The sequence below is a fragment of the Sus scrofa genome, chromosome 5, assembly GCF_000003025.6.
Source record: "Sus scrofa isolate TJ Tabasco breed Duroc chromosome 5, Sscrofa11.1, whole genome shotgun sequence".
NCBI lineage: Eukaryota > Metazoa > Chordata > Mammalia > Artiodactyla > Suidae > Sus > Sus scrofa.
Genome location: NC_010447.5, coordinates 80,674,777 through 80,697,335, shown reverse-complemented (window position 1 = coordinate 80,697,335; position 22,559 = coordinate 80,674,777). Strand labels below are relative to the sequence as shown.

The 22,559-nt window shown below is 49.8% G+C and overlaps 2 protein-coding genes across 2 annotated transcripts in view; one reads left to right on the top strand and one right to left on the bottom strand.

The window, feature by feature from the left end:
- The window catches only part of STAB2 (stabilin 2), a 170,763-nt gene extending 165,886 nt beyond the window's left edge, over positions 1-4,877 (top strand). The window contains 2 exon segments of the mRNA XM_021092647.1: positions 494-610; positions 2,596-4,877. Coding sequence (XP_020948306.1) covers positions 494-610; positions 2,596-2,646 — 168 coding nt within the window. The 3' untranslated portion in view covers positions 2,647-4,877.
- NT5DC3 (5'-nucleotidase domain containing 3) overlaps positions 4,855-22,559 on the bottom strand; it is a 66,813-nt gene continuing 49,108 nt past the window's right edge. Inside the window, 3 exon segments of the mRNA XM_005664189.3 lie at positions 4,855-9,084; positions 11,919-11,983; positions 16,704-16,844. Coding sequence (XP_005664246.2) covers positions 8,832-9,084; positions 11,919-11,983; positions 16,704-16,844 — 459 coding nt within the window. The 3' untranslated portion in view covers positions 4,855-8,831.

Sequence of the window (22,559 nt, the reverse complement as noted above, 5' to 3'; positions counted from 1 at the left end):
GGGGGAGTGGAGATGCCCTGCGTGCTGACGCAGGCGTTGGTCACACCGGGGTGGACATATTGTCATCAAGCTGAACACCTAAGGCGGGAGCCTGATGTCATGTGTACATCCGATCTCCGAGTTTCTGTTGTGGCGGCAGCAGAAACAAACCTCACCAGGAACCGTGAGGTTGTGCGTTCCATCCCTGGCCTCACTCAATGAGTTAAGGATGCAGCGTTGCCATGAGCTGTGGTGTAGGTCGCAGATGCAGCTCGGATCCTGAGTGGCTGTGGCAGTGGTGTAGGCTGGCAGCTGTAGCTCCAATTTGACCCCTAGCCTGGGTGCGGCCCTCAAAAGCAAAAATATATATATATAGAGAGAGAGAGAGATCTCAACTGAAGAAGAAAAAGCTTGCGGAGGTGGGGGTGGAGCTTGCTTCACCTGCCGACTTGGAGGAGGCGCTTCTGCCGTGGGGACACCGGGCGCTCAGCCCTGTGCCTGTCTTTCCGAGCAGTCAGAAGAGGACATCGACGTTGCAGCTCTTGGCAAACAGCAGCCTGACAACATCTCGAACCCCATGTACGAGAGCACAACTGCAGCGGCCCTAGGACCTTCCCACGACCCCTTCGTGGTGAGTTTGCATTTCTATCTAGGAATTGGTTCAGCTGAGCTGCAGGGGAATGTCTTTGAGCAAATCTCAGTGGAATGCTTCACACCAAGAAATCTTCCTTCTAGAACATATCTCTAGGCAATAAGCCTAAAAGCAAGTGTTGGAAGCTGGGTGAAGTGGCTGCTCAGTGTTACTGGGCTCTCTTACGTGGACAGCAGGGGCGTCCAGCAGTTAGATGTAGGAAGGAACTAGGGTTGACCAGCCCCAGCCTCATGAGATGTCACAAGGAGAGGACATCTGGGGCTAAGTTCTGCCACAAACATGGACGAGCTCGCGGGCGCCGAGCAAGACATAAAACTGCTTCGGCACGTACACTGCTGTCCAGGACTCTTTGCCTATTGTCAGGGATGCTTCATCCATTCTTTGATGAAGTCTTTGCCTCTAGGGGTGCATGTTCTGCTCTGGTCTCCCAGGAAAGGACTACTTGCTTCTCGTTAGGGATCCTGCAGCTTAGATGGACCCTCCGCTGACTTCAACCCCGTCGCGGGGCTCCCAGCCTGTAATTTAGTGCCAGGTCCAAACTGAGAAGTGAGGAGAGGACAGTACTAATCTCTGCCCTGAAGCTCATAAACCTTGTAATTTCCCAAGTGATGAGAACACTCGGGGCATCTTCTGTTCTAATGAGGAGCTTCTGGATAGAGGCTGGTCACCAGAACAAGCCAAGACTAGAAGCTTGGAATTTTCAGCCCCACCCTTCCCCCTCGGGAGAGGAGAGAGGCTAGAAACGGAGCTAATAATCCATCACATCCACGTGAGGAGGCCTCCACAGAACCCCAACAGGAGGGGGTTCAGAGAGCGTCCAGGTTGGTGAACACATCCACACTGGGGAGGTGACGCATCCCAACTCCACAGGGCAGCAGCTGTACTGAGGTTTTTTTTTAAAACTGGCACTGGAATATTACAATATCTTATTGCACCATTTTAAGCTTGTAGAATGCAACATGTGTTATTTTTCTGTAGCGAACCAAATGCAGATACTTTGTGGTTCTTAGTGCCTGTGATAGCAGATTTAACGTTTGCAATAGATTGAAAAATAGCCAGATCATAAATCCTATTTTGTCTCTTCAGCAAATCCATGTGAAAGTTCCCAGTCCAATTAATTGCAAGGGCAAGTTCAACCCGACCGCATTTAGTAATCATCTATTCTCTAAGCTTTGCGATGTTGAAATCAATCTCATTTAAAAAGCAAGGGGGAAGATGACACATCCCGTTCCCCGCCTCCCTGGCTGTCAGGCCTCCCCTCAGGGCTCCTTCAGTACAGTGTATGGAAGACTCACCTGAGGCAGGTGAGGGTATCCTGGATGCAGGATTCAGCGAATCCCTTCTCAGCAAACCAGGTGGCAAAAGTGTTCAGGTACAGGAATCCTGAGCTGAGGGTGCCAGCCCACAATGTGGTAGATTCTCATGGCTTTGATATGAGGAAGTGGGTGTTGCCTGTCGACTCTCTGGAGCCAGTCCAGACATCTTGAGCATCCTTGCTGCTGATTAACAAAGCTATGGTGCTGATCAGAGCCAAAGACAGCGGAAGATTCGGGGTGGCTGCCTTTGGAGTGTGGCTTTTGATTAGAGTCTGAAGCGTCCAAGAGTCACTCCTGGTTCAGGAGGCATTTTCAGCCTGAAAGGGGTGTGTTGTCATCACAGTCACAGCTACGTTTGGTGGGTGCTTTTAGCTTCCTCGTGTAGCATCTAATTCCTAATTCAATCCTCACACCTCCCTGTTAGGTGAGTATGAGGAAGACTGGGGGTTGGTCAGAGGGAGCCTCCTGCTTCTGCCATTTTTTAAAAAAATTCCTTCACTGAAGAGACTTAACGTGCCAAGCTGCGTTATGTAGGGGTAGCGTGTCCCGAACCCCACCAAGGCCTCAGCAGCCCCCAAAGACGGCTTGACTTGCAAAGCCTTCCCGCCGGCTCTGGAAGCTCAGCGACCTACGGCTCTTCTTTTCCAGGACGCCGAGACCCAGCAGCTGGCGAGCAGCGACCCCCTGGGGGCGCTGTGAGGGCCCGGCCTCCCCCGCCAGCCCTCCCCGCGCCCCCCAGACCCCCCCGCCCCGCCAGAGAGGCTGCCAACCGTGACTCCTCCGCCCCGGCGGGCTGCCCGCCCGTGGGAAACGCAAGGTCCTTCAGCGCGTGAAGCCCTCAAGCCGCCCGCACCTCAGCTCCTCGCCCGATCTGGGGGTGATTTTGTTTTCGGGGTGAGGTACCGTGTCAAATCCACCCCCCAACCCGGGGGGACGTCTCCCCCCGCCTCCCCCCCCCCCCGACCCTCTGCGGTCCCGCCCGCACCCCGTGCGCCCCGTGCCCCGCACTTCGGCCGCCGGACCTGCTCCCCCGGGAGACTGACGCCCCCAAGGCAGAGCCTCGCGCCCTCGCCTTCGCCTCGCCGCGCCCAGCGCAGGGTCTGGCGGGTCACGGGGGCTCCACGGTGGTTTATGGAACAGAAATAAAGTCAGCAGAACAAGCCCAGTGTTGGGGGAAATGAAACTTTGCCGCAGGAGGGCTCAAGCTTGGAAGCTAAAACCACCTCGTCAGGGCTAAGTGGCGCCTTTTGAAGGCGCCACCACCGGCCTCGTGAAATCTTCGCTTCTTCAGGCCGACTTGTTGGCTTACTGGGGGCGAAAGAGGTGATAACCACGAGGAGACAGTGCTTCACGCCCACGAGGCCGCCCCCCCCCCAACACACACACACACACACACACACACACACACACACACACACACAGCCCCCGACAGGGGAGGGTGGGGAGAAAGCGGGGCCCCCACCCTTGCTGGCGGGCGTGTAACATGGTGCCCCCGCCGTGGAGACGAGGTTGGCAGCACCTCAGAAAGTGAAGCACGGAACTGCCACGTGATTCAGAAATGCCTGCCTTGGTGTAGACCCAAGAGAAGTGAAAACACGTCCACAGAGAAATCTGTGTAAGTAGGTTCGTAGCTGCACTATTGCTAACAGCCACCAGGTGGAGATAAGCCAGATGGCTGCCACCTCGTGCATCACCACAGGGCGGCTGTCACCACACAATGAACTACCTTTCAGCCTAAAAGGGAACTCAGAACCTCGACATGCCACACCCCGGAGCACCCTGAAAACATGATGCCAGTGAAGGAAGCCAGACAGACACAAAAGACCACATACCGTATGACTCCATTTTTGTGAAATGTGCAAGACAGGCAAATTCCTAGAGAATGAAACACGAGGGGTTGCCAGGTAGGGGCTGGGATGAACTACTCAGAGGTACGGGGTTTCTTCTGAGGGAATGAAAATGTTCTAGATTTTTACAGAGGTGATGCGTAGGCTCAGGCCAGTTCCTCACTGCGCAGGATTCTGCGCGAGGCAGGATGTCCAGCCCACCCTCAAAAAGCCCCAAGCGGCCTCTCTGTCACTCTGACAACTGGGTGCCCTCCAGCCCACCTACCACCCATTTCCCAGCTGTCCTGGGGGCGGCACGGGTCAGGCCCAGGGCTGGGACTGAGTCGTGAAAGGCTGGGCTGAACACGTCTCGGACGCCGACACCCTCACGCATCATCTTGCTGAGCCCAGCGCAACTTTGCGAAGCCCCAGTCCCGGCAGAGGACCAGCTTACCACCTCCTCTGGACAGGATCCGCGGTGGGGCAAGGCCGGCCTTCCAGGACATGGTCCCCAAAAGGAATGTGGGGCAAATGCGCTGTTGCTTCCTCCACTTCCACCATCCCAGGGACAAAAGGCACGGGATTGAGAGGAAAATCAGCAGACTACCCGTGGGAGGAGTGAGAGCAAGGATATTCTGTTTAAACACATAATTAAACAATTTTTAGAGGAAAAAAAAACTTCACAATTTTTTAAATAAATTTATCCAAAACCCAGTAGTGAACGGACTTCAAAGCATCTACTCCTAGTTCGGCAGTACTGTCTTGTCTTCCCCTAAACCACTGCTTCCAGTGTGTCTGGCTGCAGACACCCAGGAAGGGAACAGTCGGTGAGAGACACAAATTCCAGGTGGGGTACCTGCTGCCCACCTAAGGCCAAACGCATACCAATCTCTGTGGCTTAACTACACGACCTTCGAGCTCTGAAACAAGCAGGCGGGTTTGGCTAGCAGTGGGAGGGCAAGGGTGGTGGGGAATGAACCGTCCATCTTTTGCCTCTTCTCTCAGGAACATTCTTTTTTGGGTGTGTTAGAACGTGATATGGCTTTGCCACTAACAAGCACACCAAACAGATGCCTTGCAATAAACTGGACAAACCAACTTTTATTTGGCAGTATGTTCAATGTCACGTAACATAAAATCAACATTTAGAATAAATAGCAATTCACATTTGGAATAAATAGTAAGTCTACCTAATCTGCATTCATTGTGCCTGAAATTAACAGGCACAGCCTGTCATTATACTAAATAATTAGAAAACAGTTTCCGAAGGCAGAGTTCAAGCCCAAAGCATAGAAAAGTATAGAGCACTGCTGTGGGGGTTGGGGTCCTGGGAAAGCGAACAGAGAGGGAGTCTCATGCAGGAGGTGTACAGGGCACTGGCCTTGGGAGCAACATCGGGGAGAAGAGACGGGAGCTGGGCTGCAGGGCAGACACAAAGGGGCCTCAGCCGTGCGCCCTCCCGCCGCTCTAGAGCTGGACGGGCCTTCAGTGTTGCTGGGGGGGGGGCAGCGAGCCCACAGGACGTTTCAGCAGGGGAAGCGCCCAAGAGGCCTGACAGCAGCAGATGGGAAGCTGGCAGCACACCCGGCAGTCGGGGGACTAAGTCCTTCAGTCCTGAAGGGTCTTCTGGGCAGCCAGGCAGCCAGCCACACACACCCACACACACACGACCAGCACAATCACGATCCAGGGCAACGAGAGGTATACTCACGGAGCGCCACGCCTGGCAGCTCAATTACACAAAAACAAGCATGCCACGTGCTGGAAACAAGGTATTTTACCACTGGCCCCGTGAGTAAAACACGCAGAGGGCGGCCTGGAGGGGAACGTGGCGCACCTACCTACAGACCTCCTTCCTACGAGCTGCACCTGTCCGTGAGCTGGTTCTTTTGCATGCCTTCAGCAAGGTCAGCCTGCCACTGCCACCAAGTCAATCCATGGCCTGAGCGCCAAATCCAACCTGCAGCCCGTTTTCCTCAGGCTGTCTGGGAACACAGGCGTGCCCAGTGCTAGAGGAGGGGCCGCAGGAAACGGCCTGCAGAGCTGAAAGTCTTTAGAGTCTGGCCCTCTACTGGAAAAGTCTGCTGAACCTCACACCGGGGTAACTGCATTCCCCTTCTTCTCTCCAACCCGTTAGGGTATTAAGGTTAGCTGAGCTTGGAGCCAAGCTCCCATGTGCTATCACAGAAGAAAAGGAAATTGGTACAAAAGGAAATCACCCCAAGAGGGCAAATGACAGGCTCCCTAGTAGCTGAACAAAGCAATCAAGGAAGCCTGCCGCTGGCCGAATTTAGTCTGAGAGCACATTCTAGACAAGGGCCCCCAAGTGGGTGCTTGGCAGCAGATAAACATTTGGCAGAGTGGAATCCAGCCCCAACACTCAGCAAGCTTTCCGCTGCTTCAAAGGCCTTTGGGAGGAAAAGAGAGGGAAAGCTATGCAGTTCACCCAATTAGCTGGGGGAATGATTCCTTTTCATTTCTCCTTTGCACTAATTAAGACCAGTGCATTCCAAGCAACCAGTAATTTTGTCTGAGATGGGCCCAAATCAGTAACAGGTGGTTTATGTTAGATGGCATTAATGGAGCGGAAGAGAATTTTTAAAAGAAAAAAAAAAAAGTATGTTAGCAGGAAAGTAGGAGCTCTAAGCCAAAATATTTTAAAAGCCAGGTTTCATCTACAGAAACAACTCTGGAAAACCAGATGTGCAGGTCCTTCCCGGTACTGGGAACCCTGGGGTGTGGACTGCCCCTGGACTATCAATATTTGCTCACATCACTCTGAGAAAATCAGTCTAACTGATACTAGAATGGAAAATATTTCTCAGTGTCTGTTCACTTTCCAAACTGATGTTTTCAGTGGTAGCACAGAGACTCCCTTCCTTTGTGCCAGATGGCACTCATCCGAGTGCACGCCAGGGAGCACACCGGCGAGGCCAGAATGCAGTGCAGCGGGCTGATCCCCAGCGGGAGTCATGCCAGCGACACATTAAGGAGAGTGCCTCTGTCCTTCCTGTGGAGACGGCTGTCCTGACCCCTCAGGCCACCCAGCGTGGGTTTGCATCCCCAGGCACACACGCAGATCTCAAAACCGCCACGTGTGGGCCCACAGGCCGAAACTAATGAATCACAAGATCCCTTGTTCAGACCCAGAAAATATACGTCTCCCCCCAGGCCTGGGCCACCAAACCTGGACATACAGGAAAGCAGGTTTTAAAAACAGTCATACCTGATTCGTAAGTAAACAAAACACCCTGTTGGGGCATCCGGGAGATGGCCGATGAATATCTGAGATAAAAACTAAGACAAAAGTTTAAAAATAATACCCATGTCCTCACTCGGCTTCTCCAAAGCAGAGACGATCAGCCCAAAGCTCCAGCGTACCCTCTCCTCTGAGGACCCCAACACTGAGCAGTTTTGGGCATCCACCTGCACCCCTTAAATGCCAGTCTCCAACACACTCAGCTGCTTAAAACCCCTAGACGCCAATAAAGAGCAAATAAAATGCCTAGCGTGTTTCAAAAAAGAAACAGACTACTGTGTTCATAATAAAATTTAGGAGGAAAAAAGGGGAGCTAATTGGGTCTATTGGGTCTACACAGTCACTCTCACTCTTCTAGTTAAATACATCAAAATATCACAAGCACACTCCCATTATAACAAGCAATGTTACAAAGCGTGCGAGAGAACTCGCCTAGTTTCTGCATTCGGGCAGGCAGCCTGTGGAAAGCCAAGCTAGCATTTCATCGACAGCTGGCTCCACACGTGAACACATTAAAAACAACGCTGAATAAGCGAGCACGAGCCCCTTCCTCCCATGTTGCATCCTTTGGGTTTAAGGGTGCATGTTTAGGTTTAAGGACTTGCCTTGTCCTCAGAAAGAAATAAGAACACTCAGTTAACTAGGTCATTTCCAACTGTCTCTCTTAGTTTCAATGCCCTTTATCCCACCTTAAATAGAACACCTAAAGAAAACCACCCCGACTCCCCAAAGCGCCACAGAAGCATGACAGGAAAGAAACCCAAGGGGAGGGAAGGGTGGGAGATGGCTCAGGGCTGAAGGCTGCCTCCTTCCCCTCCTGTTGGATTCAAGCCCCTCTCCTGGGCTGTCAGGTCAGGACAGAGACAGGCATCTGCTCGGCCTCCAGCAAGGACAGCCTCTAGGAATACACATTTTAACAAGACGGCAGCACACCCAGTGGGGCTCATGGTGTGGACTTCATTACAAGGCCATTTTTTTGTTTGTTTCATCTTCTGTCCTCTGATGAGCACACGGAGACATTCCGGTGGCGTTTCCAGGTGTAATAAACCCCTGCACTGGCTCTTCTGACCTGTGCGTGTCTCACTGACTCATTCTACAGAGTCTGTTCTTCTGGGTGGAAATTCAACCAGAAGCTCTTCTCTCCTCACCCTCCTTTTCTGGAGCAAAGAGTGAACCTGCCCATCACTGGGGGCACCGTCTGTCCTTCCCCCACATGGAGCAGGACACAGGAAACAGATACTGAGGACAATCAAGGCCAAGGGCTTGCACCTTCTCTTGTTGTTTCTCACATAAGACTTCCAGGGAGGCTGGGTCTGCTTTCAAGTGCGGCACCAGAGTGCCAAAGCCCTGGTACCTAACACCTGGGACGCGGCTGCTGTCTGGGGACCACCTCTGGCGCTGGCGGGGGCCGAATGCTACCAGAGCACTCGCCAAAGCATCGGCTTTCTGAGAGCAGCACGTCACCGGGCCACTGCACTGCCTGTGGATATTCCATTTCTCCATGTGTTTTCCTTGGAAGAGTCACAAAAAGAGTTTCGAAACGTCACCTGCTGGAACACAGAGATGGCATCAAGAAGCCTGCCCAACCCAGGAGTCAGACGCCGGTACCTTGGGAAACAAGAAGGCTGATCACAGGGTGTCAACAAGCCCATGGCCGGGGCTGCACGCCTCTGTGGTCACGCGCTGGAGCAGAGTCTCCGCGACATAGAGCAGAGAAGGGCCAGGCACACCTGCATCGGCTCCAACGTGATGCTCACGTCCCTGCGAGGCCCGCGCGGGGTAGGGCCGGCCTCCCCCGGCTACTTGGCCTGGGCCTCCTGCAGGAGCGGCAGCCCAGCCGCAGGGGGCCTGTCGGACCAGGCGGGAAGCTCGTGCTGCAGCGGGGTCCTCCGGGGGTAGAACGTGTGGCTGACGTCGTAGTTGAGGAGGCAGCTCAGCGAGGCCATGTAGATGTCGGCGAAGCGCGACAGGCGCCGCAGGAAGTACGTGGGGTTCTGGTCTGTGCGGAACAGGCTGCCGAACTGGGCGTTGAAGAAACCTTTGGTCATTTCTCTGAAGAGGCGAGAGGAGAGCAAAGCAACAGAGAGTGATTCCAGAAATGTCTGCTCTAAGTTACTGAAATGGAATGAATCAAAATCACTGTTTCGCACGTACAGGACGCAACTGAGCCGAGAGCAGCCCCAACGTCTAACCGGGAAAACGCGCTGGGCACCCACCCATCTAGATCAACCACATTCCCCACTCAGCCCACCAGACACAACCCTGCCTAAGGCGCCAGGGGCACCATGTGAGACCCTGAACACACACACCCCATTTCCCAAACAAAATCAGGGTGCAGGAGGCTGCTTGCGAAGGTCCCCAGAGAGGTAGGATGTTCACAGTTTCCAAGCTCCCCTCGTCTGCAGAATGGGATCCAGGGCTCCTTCTCTGAGGTTACAGAGAGAACCAAGCAAGGTGAGCAAAAGCAAAGCATATTGTAAACCTGAAAGCACTTTATGTCTGAGAGATGAAGGGTTCTTTTAGCGTCACGTGAATATGCATCATCCATTACAGAGCATCCCTCGCCTCCTCAAAGCCTGGATTACAGGCATCTTGCAAGGTGCACATACGTGCATCTGTGTGTAAACCAACCCCCGTCACACATACAGAGGACAGGCACACCATCTGACGGCCAGGAGCCCAACAAGACTGTTCCAGCCACTGGACAAACACCGTTCATAAGTCAGTTACAATCACAGCAAAAACCATAATCCTTTATACAACTGTGTGGTAAAAGCTACTCGTTGGTGGCAGTCTGTCACCACATGGTGACAGCAGATGCTACGACAACCAGAAAAGTAGAAAATTAAAAGGACTCGGAGTTCCTTGAGGCACAGCAGGTCAAGGATCTGGTATTACCACTGCTATGGCTCAGGTTCGATCCCTGCCCAGGAACTTCTATATGCCACCCATGGGCGTGGCCAATAAAATAAAAGAAACAAAGAACTCAATTAGGTCTCCAGGTGGAACAACATGAATGGTTTTAAAATTTTTGCTGAAAAATTCCATTGAGATGTGAGGTTTTTAGACATTCAAATTAAAAAAAAAAAAAAAAATCCCTGATGGGTGAAACAATTCTGTTATCTAGTTTGAGGTCCTACGAGTGAAGGCTCGTGTCTGGCCTTCAGGGTTAAAGGGCCCAGAGTCAAATGACTTTATATGCCTACCACCCTCTCATCCAACATTTCAGACCAATGTTCAAGTAATCATGATGTTAGAATAAGCCCGAGCAGCCAACACGCTGAGAGGGAGGAGAAAGGACAGATTCCGTACGGCCAAGAGCTCAAGAGGTGGACTCTGCCCCCTCTCCTCTCCCATCAGAGCCGGGCAGTGAGCACCACAGGCAGACCCGACAGACCGCTGTGCCTGGGAGGGGCAGCCGCCGTGCAGAAACGGTCACCTCAACAGTGTCCGCATACACAGCATCCTCTAAACAGGAGGCACAACTGTCCACGAGGCCTCTTGAGGATCACGGTGCCCTTAAAGGCAACCTCAATGTCCACGAACAGAGTACTGGATAAAGAAGACATGGGACATGTGCACCCGGAAGAGTACTCAGCCATCAAAAGAACAAAATCTTGCTATTTGCAGCAACACTGATGGACCTAGAGATCATCAGACTAAGTGAAGTTAGAAAAATTACGATTTCACTTTTATGGGAATCTAAAAAAATAATACAAACCAACTTATTTGTGTAACAGAAATACTCACAGACATAGAAAACAAACTTACGGTTACCAAAGGGAAAAAGGAGGGGGAGGATAAATCAGGAATGTGGGATTGACAGATACACACGACTGCGTGTAAAATAAAGCTTTCCTGTAGGGCACATGGAACTATACTCCATATCCTGTCATAACCTACAACGGAAAAGAATCTAAAGCTGTAGACCTGAAACGAACATGCTATTTAAGTCAACTATAGTTTATTTCTATTTTTTAAGTTTGTGATTTTTATTTTTCCATTATAGCTGATTTACAAAGTTCTGTCAGTTTCTACTGTACAGCAAAGTGATCCAGTCATACATATATATATATATATATATGTATATATGTTCTTTTCTCACATTATCCTCCATCATGTTCCATCACAAGTCATTAGATATAGTTCCCTGTGCTACACAGCAGGACTCATTGCTTATCCACTCCAAATGCAACAGTTTACATCTATGAACCCCAAACTCCCAGTCCCTCCCACTCCCTCCCCGTTGGCAACTATAGTTTAATTAAAAAAAAGAAAATTCAAGGAAGTTCCCTTGTAGCGCAGCAGGTTAAGGATCCGGTATTGCCCCAGCTGTGCTGCAGGCAGCAACTGCAGTGTGGGTTCGATGCCTGGCCCAATAACATCCACATGTGTGGGTGTGGCCCCACCAAAAAACATTCAATAACTGCTCCCTCAAGACACAGAGACCCACCAAACTTTTCTGACAACAGGCGGCCTTTCTTCGCCCATAAACATCCTGACACTGAGTGCAGGCACATTCCTGAAATAGCAGTGTTACAAATGAGCCCCAGGGTCACAGGAGCCCCAAGAATTCCCCGTGGTTCAGAGCCACCTGCGCACTGTCCTGGTAGCCACATGGTGCTGCTGGCATTGCCAACAACTGGGCCACCAGCCACCCAAACAGGAAGTTAAGGTGGCTGGGAGGCACAAGGGGGTTCACCGCTGCCTGGAGGTAAATGTCACTCATCACCAAGGCAGCTGGCGGGTTCTGGATTGGGGGGGTCACAGTCAACCCTGGCAGCTAAAAAGGGAAGTTTCAAAGTCTGTCTAGGCAGGCCCTGGGGAAGGCAAGGGAGCGCGGCCAGGGGGCTGGACTCCCTGCCTTCCAAACCTGCTGCTCTCACCTCATCTCCTTCCTCTCCTTCTTCCACTCCTGCAAGACCAGCTGGGACGCAGCATCTCTGTGAACCTGCAGGACACAAGATCATTACTGAGACGGTTCCAGATACAAATACTCATTACGTCATCAGAACTGAACGGGCAGTTTTTGGAGGGATTTTATTCAAACCTAAGAGACAGGCATGGGTATGAAATAACAGTTTTGGATTTGCCCACTGCAACCTGCCCTCTTCACCAAATGCGGGTGGAATATTATGAAGCTATTTAGCAAGGCCCCTATTAAACCAGAGATATGACAGTATTATTAAAGGCTTTGTGTAGACATCATGGACAGGCATCCACATAAAATACGTATGTATCATATATGTGTGATGTATCCATTATACATGGGTATTACACACACAAATATAAATACATGCTATTATACATATTTTTATATATCACAAACCTATGTATTATATACATGCACACATAAAAATGGCAGTTAATGGAGCTGCCTGGTGGCTCAGTGGGTTAAGGATCCCATGTTGTCACTGCTGTGGCTACTCAGGTCACTATCCCTGGCCCGGAACTTCTGTATGCCGTGGGTGTGGCCACAAAAACAAAAGAGACAATTAAGTGGAAATAGCAGGTTTAACAGTATGCATGACAAAACGTGCATATATTTGGACATTAACACTGAAATTTTTCTTTAGTTTGCGGAAGGGTCATCGAATTATAATTGGCTTTAATTTTTTTCCTTAATATTATCTTTAAAATGTCTTTTAGGAGTTCCTGTCATGGTGCAGTGGAAACGAATCTGACTAGGAACCATCAGGTTGCAGGTTCCATCCCTGGCCTTGCTCAGTGGGTTAAGGATCCGGCGTTGCCGTGAGCTGTGGTGTAGGTCACAGATGTGGCTCGGATCCCACTTTGCTGTGGCTGTGGTGTAGGCCGGCAGCTGTAACTCCGATTAGACCCCTAGCCTGGGAACTTCCATATGCAGAGGGTGCGGCCCTAAAAAGACAGAAGGCCAAAAAAAGAAAAAAAAATTTTTTTTAAAAATTGTTTTTGTAAAAGGCAAGAAGGCAGAGCACCCCACTCAGATGGAAAAGCAGAAACTTTTTGAGTGGGCCAAAATGTGAGCTAAAAGCAAAAAGAAAATGACAACTGCATACACCCTCCTAACAAAGGGAATCTTACAAGTCTCTCTCCAAGGCTCCTGAGGCTCAAGGTGAAGGCTCAAGCCAGAGCCAGAGGTGCCAGGTGGGGCTCTCCGCAGTTCTCGGTCAGAAAGGCAGCCTCAGGACCCAGAGGAAAATACCAGGCAAGCAAACCATCTGCTTCTGACATGGAGCCAAGGCCCTTCTGTTGACCACATCTGCCCAGATCAGCAGCTTGACCAAGGCACCCGCTATGGGGCTCTGGCACTCAGACAAAACCCTGGGCTTGGAATATGGATTTCCTGCCCAACACCTGTCTATACCACCAGGAAGCAGGAACCACTGGCCTTGTGTTACTGGAGCACCGGAAAACTGTCTGGCACTTCTCAGGGCACTGATGTAGTCCCACGAGCATAATTTTAGTTAGCTTTCACTTTTTTTTTGGCTGCACCCCGCAGCATATGGAAACTTCCTGGCCAGGGCTTGAACCTGCTCTCTTTTTTGAAACTAGCTACCAAAGGCCATGTGAAGGCCCCATGCAAGGGCAGCTCTACAGACATGGAGAGCCAGCTCGGGTCTCCAAGACCAAGGCGCGTTCTCCAGCCCCGCTTTCCTGCGATGCGGGCAGGGGGGGCCACCAGGGACGAGGGATCATCTCCAGCAAACCTCCCAGGTGCTGAAGGGACATGTGAGGAGGAAGGCCCCAGAGGTGCGCACCTGAGAGCATGGGGGCTGGGGGGGCATGTGAGCTCTGTGGGCGCACCCCAACCCAGCCTCCCCTCGCACCCTCCCATCCATGGCCCACCCACACCCACCTGTCCTCCCGGGGACCCTTCTCCGTCATTTATCATCTCTCCCACACAAGCAGCCTCTTCCCCTGGACCCTTCCCATCAGCATGCCAACACGCTCACGGCTTTCCCATTATCAGAAAACAATTCTGGGAGTTCCCGTCGTGGCTCAGCGGAAATGAATCCGATTAGGAACCATGAGGTTGCGGGTTTGATCCCTGGCCTTGCTCAGTGGGTTAAGGATCCGGCGTTGCCATGAGCTATGGTGTAGGTCGCAGACACGGCTTGGAGCCAGTGTTGCTGTGGCTGTGGCGTAGGTCGGCAGCTGTAGCTCTGATTCAACCCTTAGCCTGGGAACCTCCATACACCGTGGGTGCGGCCCTAAAAAAACAAAAAGACAAAAAAAAAAAAAAAAGCAAAGAAAGAAAGAAAACAATTTTGGAGTTCCCACTGTGGCACAACAGGATCGGTGGCATCTCTGCAGCGCCAGGACACAGGTTCAATCCCTGGCCAAGCACCGTGGGTTAAAGGATCCAGGGTTGCCACAGCTCTCTGGCCAGATGACCAGGTCTCAGCCCCGCACCACCCCTGACTCGGGCAAGCTAATTTCTCTTCCGTGCCTTGGGCTGCTCATCTGTCAAATGCGGAGGGTGCCAGTGGCCGCGTGAAAGCGTTACTGCGAGAAGGAAATGCACGGAAAGCCTTGGTGTCCAGAACAGAGTTCTTATTTCTACACAGCTTGATTCTGCGGTTCACTGACTTTAAGATTCTGGAAAAGTTACTTACTCTTGGCTTGTTTCCTCTCCTATAAAACAGGGCAGCAGCATAAATGCCAATGCCCTTTGCCTCCTTCCCTAACCACAGGCCTCGTACAATTAAATTCGTAAATCACAAGACATCTTCCCAGCATTTCCATTTTTGAAAACACACACCCTTACTCACCAAACTTTGTTTTTAATTTTATTTGTCATGGTCACACCTGCAGCATACGAAGTTCTTGAGCCAGGGATTGAATCCAAGCCATAACCACAGCAACGCCCGATCCTTTAACCCACTGTGCCGGGCTGGGGACCAAACCCGCCCCTCCACAGTAACCTGAGCTGCTGCAGCCAAATTCTTAACCCACTGGGCCACAGCGGGAACTCCTCCTCAAACTTTTTATACAGGTCAGAGAGAGGAAAACAAAAAAGAACTGTCCTCAAAGCTAAAATGCAGTGACATCATCTACATGCAGGCTGCACTGGTGTATCTGATCAGCTGCCTGCATCCCAAAGAGATGGCACCCAAGGCAAGGGGCCTGGCTCCACTGAGACCCCTACACCGCACACTGCAGTGCAGTGCTCAAAAGCACAGGCGTGGGCCCAGGTTCAAGGCCATGCTTTGCCATTTTATGACCTTGGACACCAACCTCTCCTTGTTCTAAAGTGGAAAACTGTACCTACCCACACAGACAGCTGGGACGAGTGATGAATAATGTTGCAGAGCAAGCACTCAGCGCAACGCCTGGCCTCTGAAGAGCCACTACCATTACTGTGTGACCTTTGCACAGACTGGCTTAACCCAGAATTGATGCCATGTATTTTTAGACGACCACCTCACAGACAAGCCCAGGGAGGGAAAGAGGATCGGTCCCCGTCCACAAGCCAAGGAGCGATGCAGCCAGAGTGCACTGCCAGCGAGGCCGGGGGACGTGTGGGGCCCCACGCCCTGGAACACGTGCGCCGTGGAGTGGGGACCTGCCACTCCCCGCAGCCCTGCCTCAGCTCGCCGCCAACTGGGCCAGGCAAGGCCATTCCCTGCCCATTTCCAAAGCAGGCTGGCAGGCTGTGGGCATCAGGCCAATGCCAGCAGCTGCAGGTGTGTTTGCCAGGAGAGCAGGCATCCCGGCCCCTTATCCGAGAAGAGTCGGCCCTCACACTGAGACGGCTGCGGGCCAGGCCAGCAGAAGCGGGTGAGAAAGCGAGGTGCCTCTGAGGTGGGGAGGGGGTCACAGCTGCCACAGAGGGCAGCTTCCACGGGCCAGGAAACCACTGCTAAAACAACTCGCCTCACTAACTGCCCAAACCTGCCTACGTAATGTACGGAAAGACAAAACTGCCACAGAACTCCAGGGAGCTAGCAAACTGCAGGCTATTATCTGCAAAATCAGGTGGAGGCTACACACAGTGCTCTTGACTCTTGGTTTGAGGCTCTTTCCAATAAGACGTGGTGCCCAGCCTGAGTGTTCACTCCATTTTACAGATGGAGAAACTGAGGCCCAGGACAGAGAAGTCCCACAGCGGGCTAAAGGCAGAAGCAGGACTGGACCTGGCAGAGGTTCTTGAACCCCACTACCCACAGAGTATCTATCTCCCAATGGAGATAGGTGTTCCCCACACAGGCCACAAAAAACTTTCTCCAAATGGCTTTGAGATCTTCTTTTCTTTAGGGCCACACCTGCAGCATAAGGAAGTTCCCAGGCTAGGGTCAAATCAGAGCTACAGCCACCGATCTATGCCACAGCCACAGCAAAGTGGGATCTGAGCCACATCTGTGGCCTACATCACAGCTCACGGCAATGCCAGATCCTTAACCCACTGAACGAGGCCAGGGATCAAACGTGCATCCCCATGAATACCAGTCAGGTGCTTAATCCACTGAGCCAGAGCGGGAACTCCCAAGGGGCCATTTTTAAAGTTCTCTTCAGGGAAAAAACGGCAGAACTCTTTTGGGGCAAAATCAGCCCAGTGGTTATTCTGCAGGATGACTTATGCCTCATACTTCAGGACCATAATTAAACAGAAAAATTCCTGAAATAACTTGAACCAGTGAACTAACCTCAGGCTTACAGAAAAAGTTGGAGAGAAAAAAATTCCAAACCTGCATCTGTTCCAATAACCCAGTCAGGGTCTGCAGCCATGTCATAGTTTGTATGTACTGCTCCGTATTCATGATTTTGAGCTCAGATCTTAATTCTGGGATAATTGCACCAGTTCGCCAGCCATGCTTCAGGGTCAAGTCCTGATTGCAAAGATCACACAAAGTCAACAGAATTACCCTCCACAGAATTTAAACCATTTTATCACCTTTCCCAGATGCAACAGGCATTCAAGGAATTACGTTTTAACTGTAATGGTTACTTATTAACCACACCGAATTCAATGAATTACACTTAATTAAAACCAATTTAGCCCCAGGCTTTGACCATTTCACCCCAAGAAGGTTTCTGTTCCGGAAATAATTGCTGTGAATCACAGCCTCTACAGAAACACAGGCTCTGCAATCATTAACTAGGGTCTGTCATACAACAATTAGGTCAGAGGCAGAAAGCGGGTCCACTGACCGGCTACTGGAGGTTTTCATTCCGTTCATCCACAGCACACGAGGAACCCCCACCGCCTGCCAAGCCTCCTGGGTTCTGGGGAATCTCAGACTTGCCATGTCCACACAAATCAACACACATGATCACATGTTCATTACAAACGCTGTCATCTCACGATCTGATACTACACCAGAGTATCTGATACAAGTTTTGTCCTGGAAAATCTAAGCTATGCAACCACCATACTAAGTGGCTGTGAGTTTCTCATTTGACAAGCACATATTAAATACTACATTTGCCAGGCCCTGTTCTAGAATCTGAGGATAAAATAATGAAATGAACCAAGCTAATAAATCCCTGCTCTCATGGAAAATAAAACCAAAAATAGGTCAGCAAACACACAAGGGCAGCTGGTGATCAATATATACGATAGACACAAATCAAGCAGAATAAGAGGGAAAGGAGTTACTGTTTTATGCAGAGTGGTGAGGAAGACCAGCCTAGTAAAGGAACACTCTAGCAGAGATCAGAAGTGAAGGAGAGTTTGCAAATACATGGAGGAGAAAATTCTGGCTGGAAAAACAGCAAGTGCAAAGGCCCTGTGGCAGGAACATCTGGGAGATGTGTTAAGAAAGATCAAGGCAAGTAGGACAGAGGGCAGAGGCAGGAGGTGCCTTCAGAGAGGCAGGCTGGGGAAAGAGAGACCATGCAGGGCCTTGAGGCCAACTGTAAGAAACCAGGTTTTACTCTGAGGGAGAAAGGGATGCCTTTAAGGAGAGCTTTTTAAGGAGAGAATTGGTATATGGTTTACTCTTCTCCAAGTTCACTCTGGCTACTCACCTAAAGCTAGAATCCTGCTCTGTAAGCCCTAAGATTACCTATTTTTTCCAATGGCTAAATTTCCTTAAACCTGAATATTTCTCTTTTTTTTTTTTTTTTTTGCTTTTGAGGGCCGCACCCATGGCATATGGAAGTTCCCAGGCTAGGGGTCAGATTGGAGCTACAGCTGCTGGCCTACACCACAATCACAGCAATGCTGGATCCGCATCGCATCTGCAACCTACACGACAGCTCACCGCAACGCCGGATCCTTAACCCACTAAGCGGGGCCAGGGATCAAACCCACATCCTCATGGATGCTAGTCAGGTTCATTAACCACTAAGCCACAAAGGGAACTCCACAGCACATTCTTTTAAATATTCCCAACAGTGGCAAACTTTTGAAGGTGTATTGTTTCCGAAAATAGGTTAAAAAGTCATTCAGAACATTTCTAGACGAAAGTACATGATAATAAAGGTAATTTTCTCCTGTGTCTCAAACGGCAGCAACTTGGATGTGTATCTGCATTCCCAGGGTAATCCTCCAAAGGGTAACGTCCACTGTCCAGACACTGTGACGTGTTAATGAATTGGTCTCAGCACTTTCAAACAGTGGTTTTCTTTTTCTAAGATTTACAATGTCGTGCCAATTTCTGCTGTACAGCAAAGTGACTCAGTCATACATATATATACATTCTTGTTCAATATTCTTTCCATCAGGGTCTCTCCCAGGAGACTGGATATAGTTCCCTGTGCTACACAGTAGTACCCCATGGCTTATCCATTCTAAATGTAACAGTTTGCATTTACCAAGCCCAAACTCCAGGTCCCATCCCAGCCCCTCCCCACTCCCCCTCGGCAACACAGGTCTGTTCTCTAAGTCTAAAACAGTGGTTTTCGGGAGTTCCCGTCATGGCTCAGCAGAAACAAATCTGACTAGTATCCATGAGGACGTGGGTTTAATCCCTGGCCTCGCTCAGTGGGTTAAAGATCTGGCATTGCCATGAGCTGTGGTGTAGGTCACAGACATGGCTCGGATCTGGTGTAGCTGTGGCTGTGGTGTAGGCTGTACACCCCATTGGACCCCTAGCCTGGGAACCTCTGTATGCCGCAGGTGCCATCCTAAAAAGAAAACAACAACAACAACAAAAAAACAGTGGTTTTTAAACGTTAGCATAGATCCAACTACATACATGCTGTTCACAAGACACTTATTTAAGATCTAAGGACACACAAAGATTGAAACTGAAAAGATTAAAAAAGATACTCCACGCAAAGAGTAACCAAAAGAAAACAGGAGCAGCTATACCAAAATCAGGCAAAACAGACTTTAGGTCAGAATCTGTTACAGATCCAAAGAATGACATTATTCATGATCAAAAGGTCAATTCACCAAGAATGAATAATAATTATAAGCGCATATGAACCAAACATCAGAGCTCCAAATTATATGAAGCAAACACTAACAGAACTGAAGGGAACAAGAGCTAGCTCTACAGTAACAGCAGGAAACTCTGACAGCCCACTTTCCATGATGGATAAAACAACCAGACAGAAGATCAAAAGGCAGAAGGAAAAACTGAAAAATTTAGAAATATGTGGAATTAAATAAACACAATCTTCAACAACCAATGGTCAAGGAAGAAAGAAAACATGTGGGAAATTACAAAATACCTTGAGACAAATTAAAATGCATAACAACATACCCAAATTTACAGGATGCAACAAAAACAATAATACTAAAAGGAAGGTTTATAACTATACCCCTTGACATTAAAAAAGGAAGAGCTCAAAACATCTTAACTTTACACCTTGAAGGAACTAGAAAAAGAACAAACTAAACTGAAAGCTAACAGAACAAGAGAAAGAATAAAGGTTACACATAAACAGGAGCTCCCTGGTGGCTCAGTGGGTTAAGAACCTGATACAGTCTTTGTGAGGACACAGGTTCAATCCCTGGCCTTGTTCAGTGGGTTAAGGATCTGGTGCTGCTGCAAGCCACGGCATAGGTCACAGGTGCAGCTCAGATCCCATGTTGCTGTGGCTATGGTGTAGGCCTACAGCTACAGCTCCAATTCAACCCCTAACCTGGGAACTTCCATATCCTGGTGTGGCCTTCAATTTTAAAAATTTTTTCAAAATAAAATACAACAGAGAAAATCAAGAGTTGGTTCTTCAAAAAAAAAAAAAATCAGTAAAATTGATAAAATTTAAGCTTGATGAGAAAAAAGAAGACTCAAATGACTAAAATCTGAAATGTAAATGGTAACATTACTACCAATTCTATAGGAAAAAAAAAGACTATAAAAGGGTATTGTGAACCACTGTATGCCCACAACTTGGATGATCTTGATCAACTGACAGTTCCCAGAAACATACAACCTGAGACTGAAACATGAAGAAACAGAAAATCTGAATGAAAAAAAAAAAAAAACCCAGAAAATCTAAATAGGCCTCTAACTAGTAAGGAGATTGAATGAGTAATCAAAACCTTCCAACAATGAAATGCCAAGGACCAGATGGCTTCACGACCAAACATATAAAGAAGAATTAACACCAAACCTTCTCAAACTCTTCCAAAAATCGAATTGGAGGGAACAGTTCCTAACTCCTCCTATGAGGCCAGCACTACCTGGCCTCTTTCTGGTGTGGAGGGTGGTTTGGAACATAGACGGCAGGCCCCACTCCCAGGGTTTCTAACTCTGCGGTTCCAACAAGTTCCCAGGTGACCCTGACATCCTGCGGACACTCCTGACACACTTCTGCCTTGGGAGTGCTTCTGAAGCGTCACGGGCACCGCCGGGGCCCAGGGGCCCACACGCCTCGGGACTGGCACACAGCTGATGGCACAGCAAGCAGTAAGCGTGTGCTGCCACGTGGCGTGGCTGGACATTCCGAGTGTCAACACCCTGACGCGAGCACTTTATCTTCCTACCTCACACCCCTGTCTATCTTATTTCACTCTTCTTACCAACGAGGATGACCGGGCTTGAGGGCTGTGCCCACAGTCACGTGGCTAATGAACAACAGAGATGTGGGGACCCCAGTGGTCCAGTTCTAAGCCCAGGACTCCTCCCACGGGACCTCCATCCACTGGACGGACGGGATTTTGTAGGAGGTGTGCTGGAGTCACCGGGAGGGTGTCCCTACACACAGGCTCTGGAGTCAACTCTCTACATCCCCCACTTGCGCCAAGTGGGACTCCGCAGACGTCAGTGGGGCTCAGCGCACGTGCTCTGAAAACGTTCCAGAGGGTCCCACTGCCCGGCCACGAAAGCTCCCGGCTCCCACGGCGGGCAGAGGACGGGGACGGCGACATGCACACAGACGCAGCGCCGCGCAGGCCAACGCACTCAGAAACGGCAGCAGCGGAGGCAGCTGAGAGCCGACTCTTGCCACCTGCTAGACGCTGAGCTTCAGACGCTGTCAAACGGGCATTGAACCACCTCGCCTGGAATCACTTCGTAACAAGAGTCATTCCACACGGAGTAAAGTGTGGTAATGAAGTAACTAACTCAGTCTTGCTGACTACAGAGGAAATCATAATTCAAGTCCTAGGACGCGCCAGTCTTTCCAAGAAGCATGAAGAGCCTTATTTTCACATAATAGCTGTTTCCTGGAAATGTCACTTTTGTACCCTTTCAAAATGACAGGCGGGGAGTTCTCGTCATGGCTCAGTGGTTAACAAACCCGACTACTATCCATGAGGACATGGGTTCGATCCCTGGCCTCCCTCAGTGGGTTAAGGATCCGGTGTTGCCATGAGCTGTGATGCAGGTCATAGATGAGGCTCAGATCTGGCATTGCTGTGGCTCTGGCGAAGGCCAGCAGGTACAGCTCCGATTGGACCCCTAGTCCGGAACCTCCATATGCCTTGGGTGCAGCCCTAAAAAGACACACACACACACACACACACACACACCACACACACACACACACAATGACAGGCTGGCAAAAGAAACCCTAAATGATGTTTATGAGCTTTTACAGAGCATTTGTGTGTTTCTGATGCTTTATAATAAAAGAAAAAGGAAAGGACATTGGCATTTATCTCTTACCATTACTTAAATGGAAAGACTTTTTCTGATAAACTGAGTAAACTGCTAATTTCCATCATTTCCAAAATAAATTATCTACTTCATGACTCTGATCTATCCTGCTCAGTAAAATGAGACATTAAAAAAAAATGAAAAATAAACAAAACAAAAAGACAACTTACAGAATGGGAGAAAATAGTTTCAAATGATGCAACGGACAAAGGCTTTATCTCTAAAATATACAAACAACTTATACAACTCAACAGCAAAAAAACCAACAACCCAATTGAAAAATGGGCAAAAGACCTGAATAGGCACTTCTCCAAAGATATACAGATGGCCAACAAGCACATGAAAAATACTCAACATCCCTGATTATTAGAGAAATGCAAATCAAAACCATCAAGAGATACCACGTCACACCCGTCAGAATGGCCATCATTAATAAGTCCACAAATAACAAATGCTAGAGGGGTGTGGAGAAAAGGGAACCCTCCTGCACTGTTGGTGGGAATGTAAATTGGCACAAGCGCTATGGAAAATAGCATGGAGGTACCT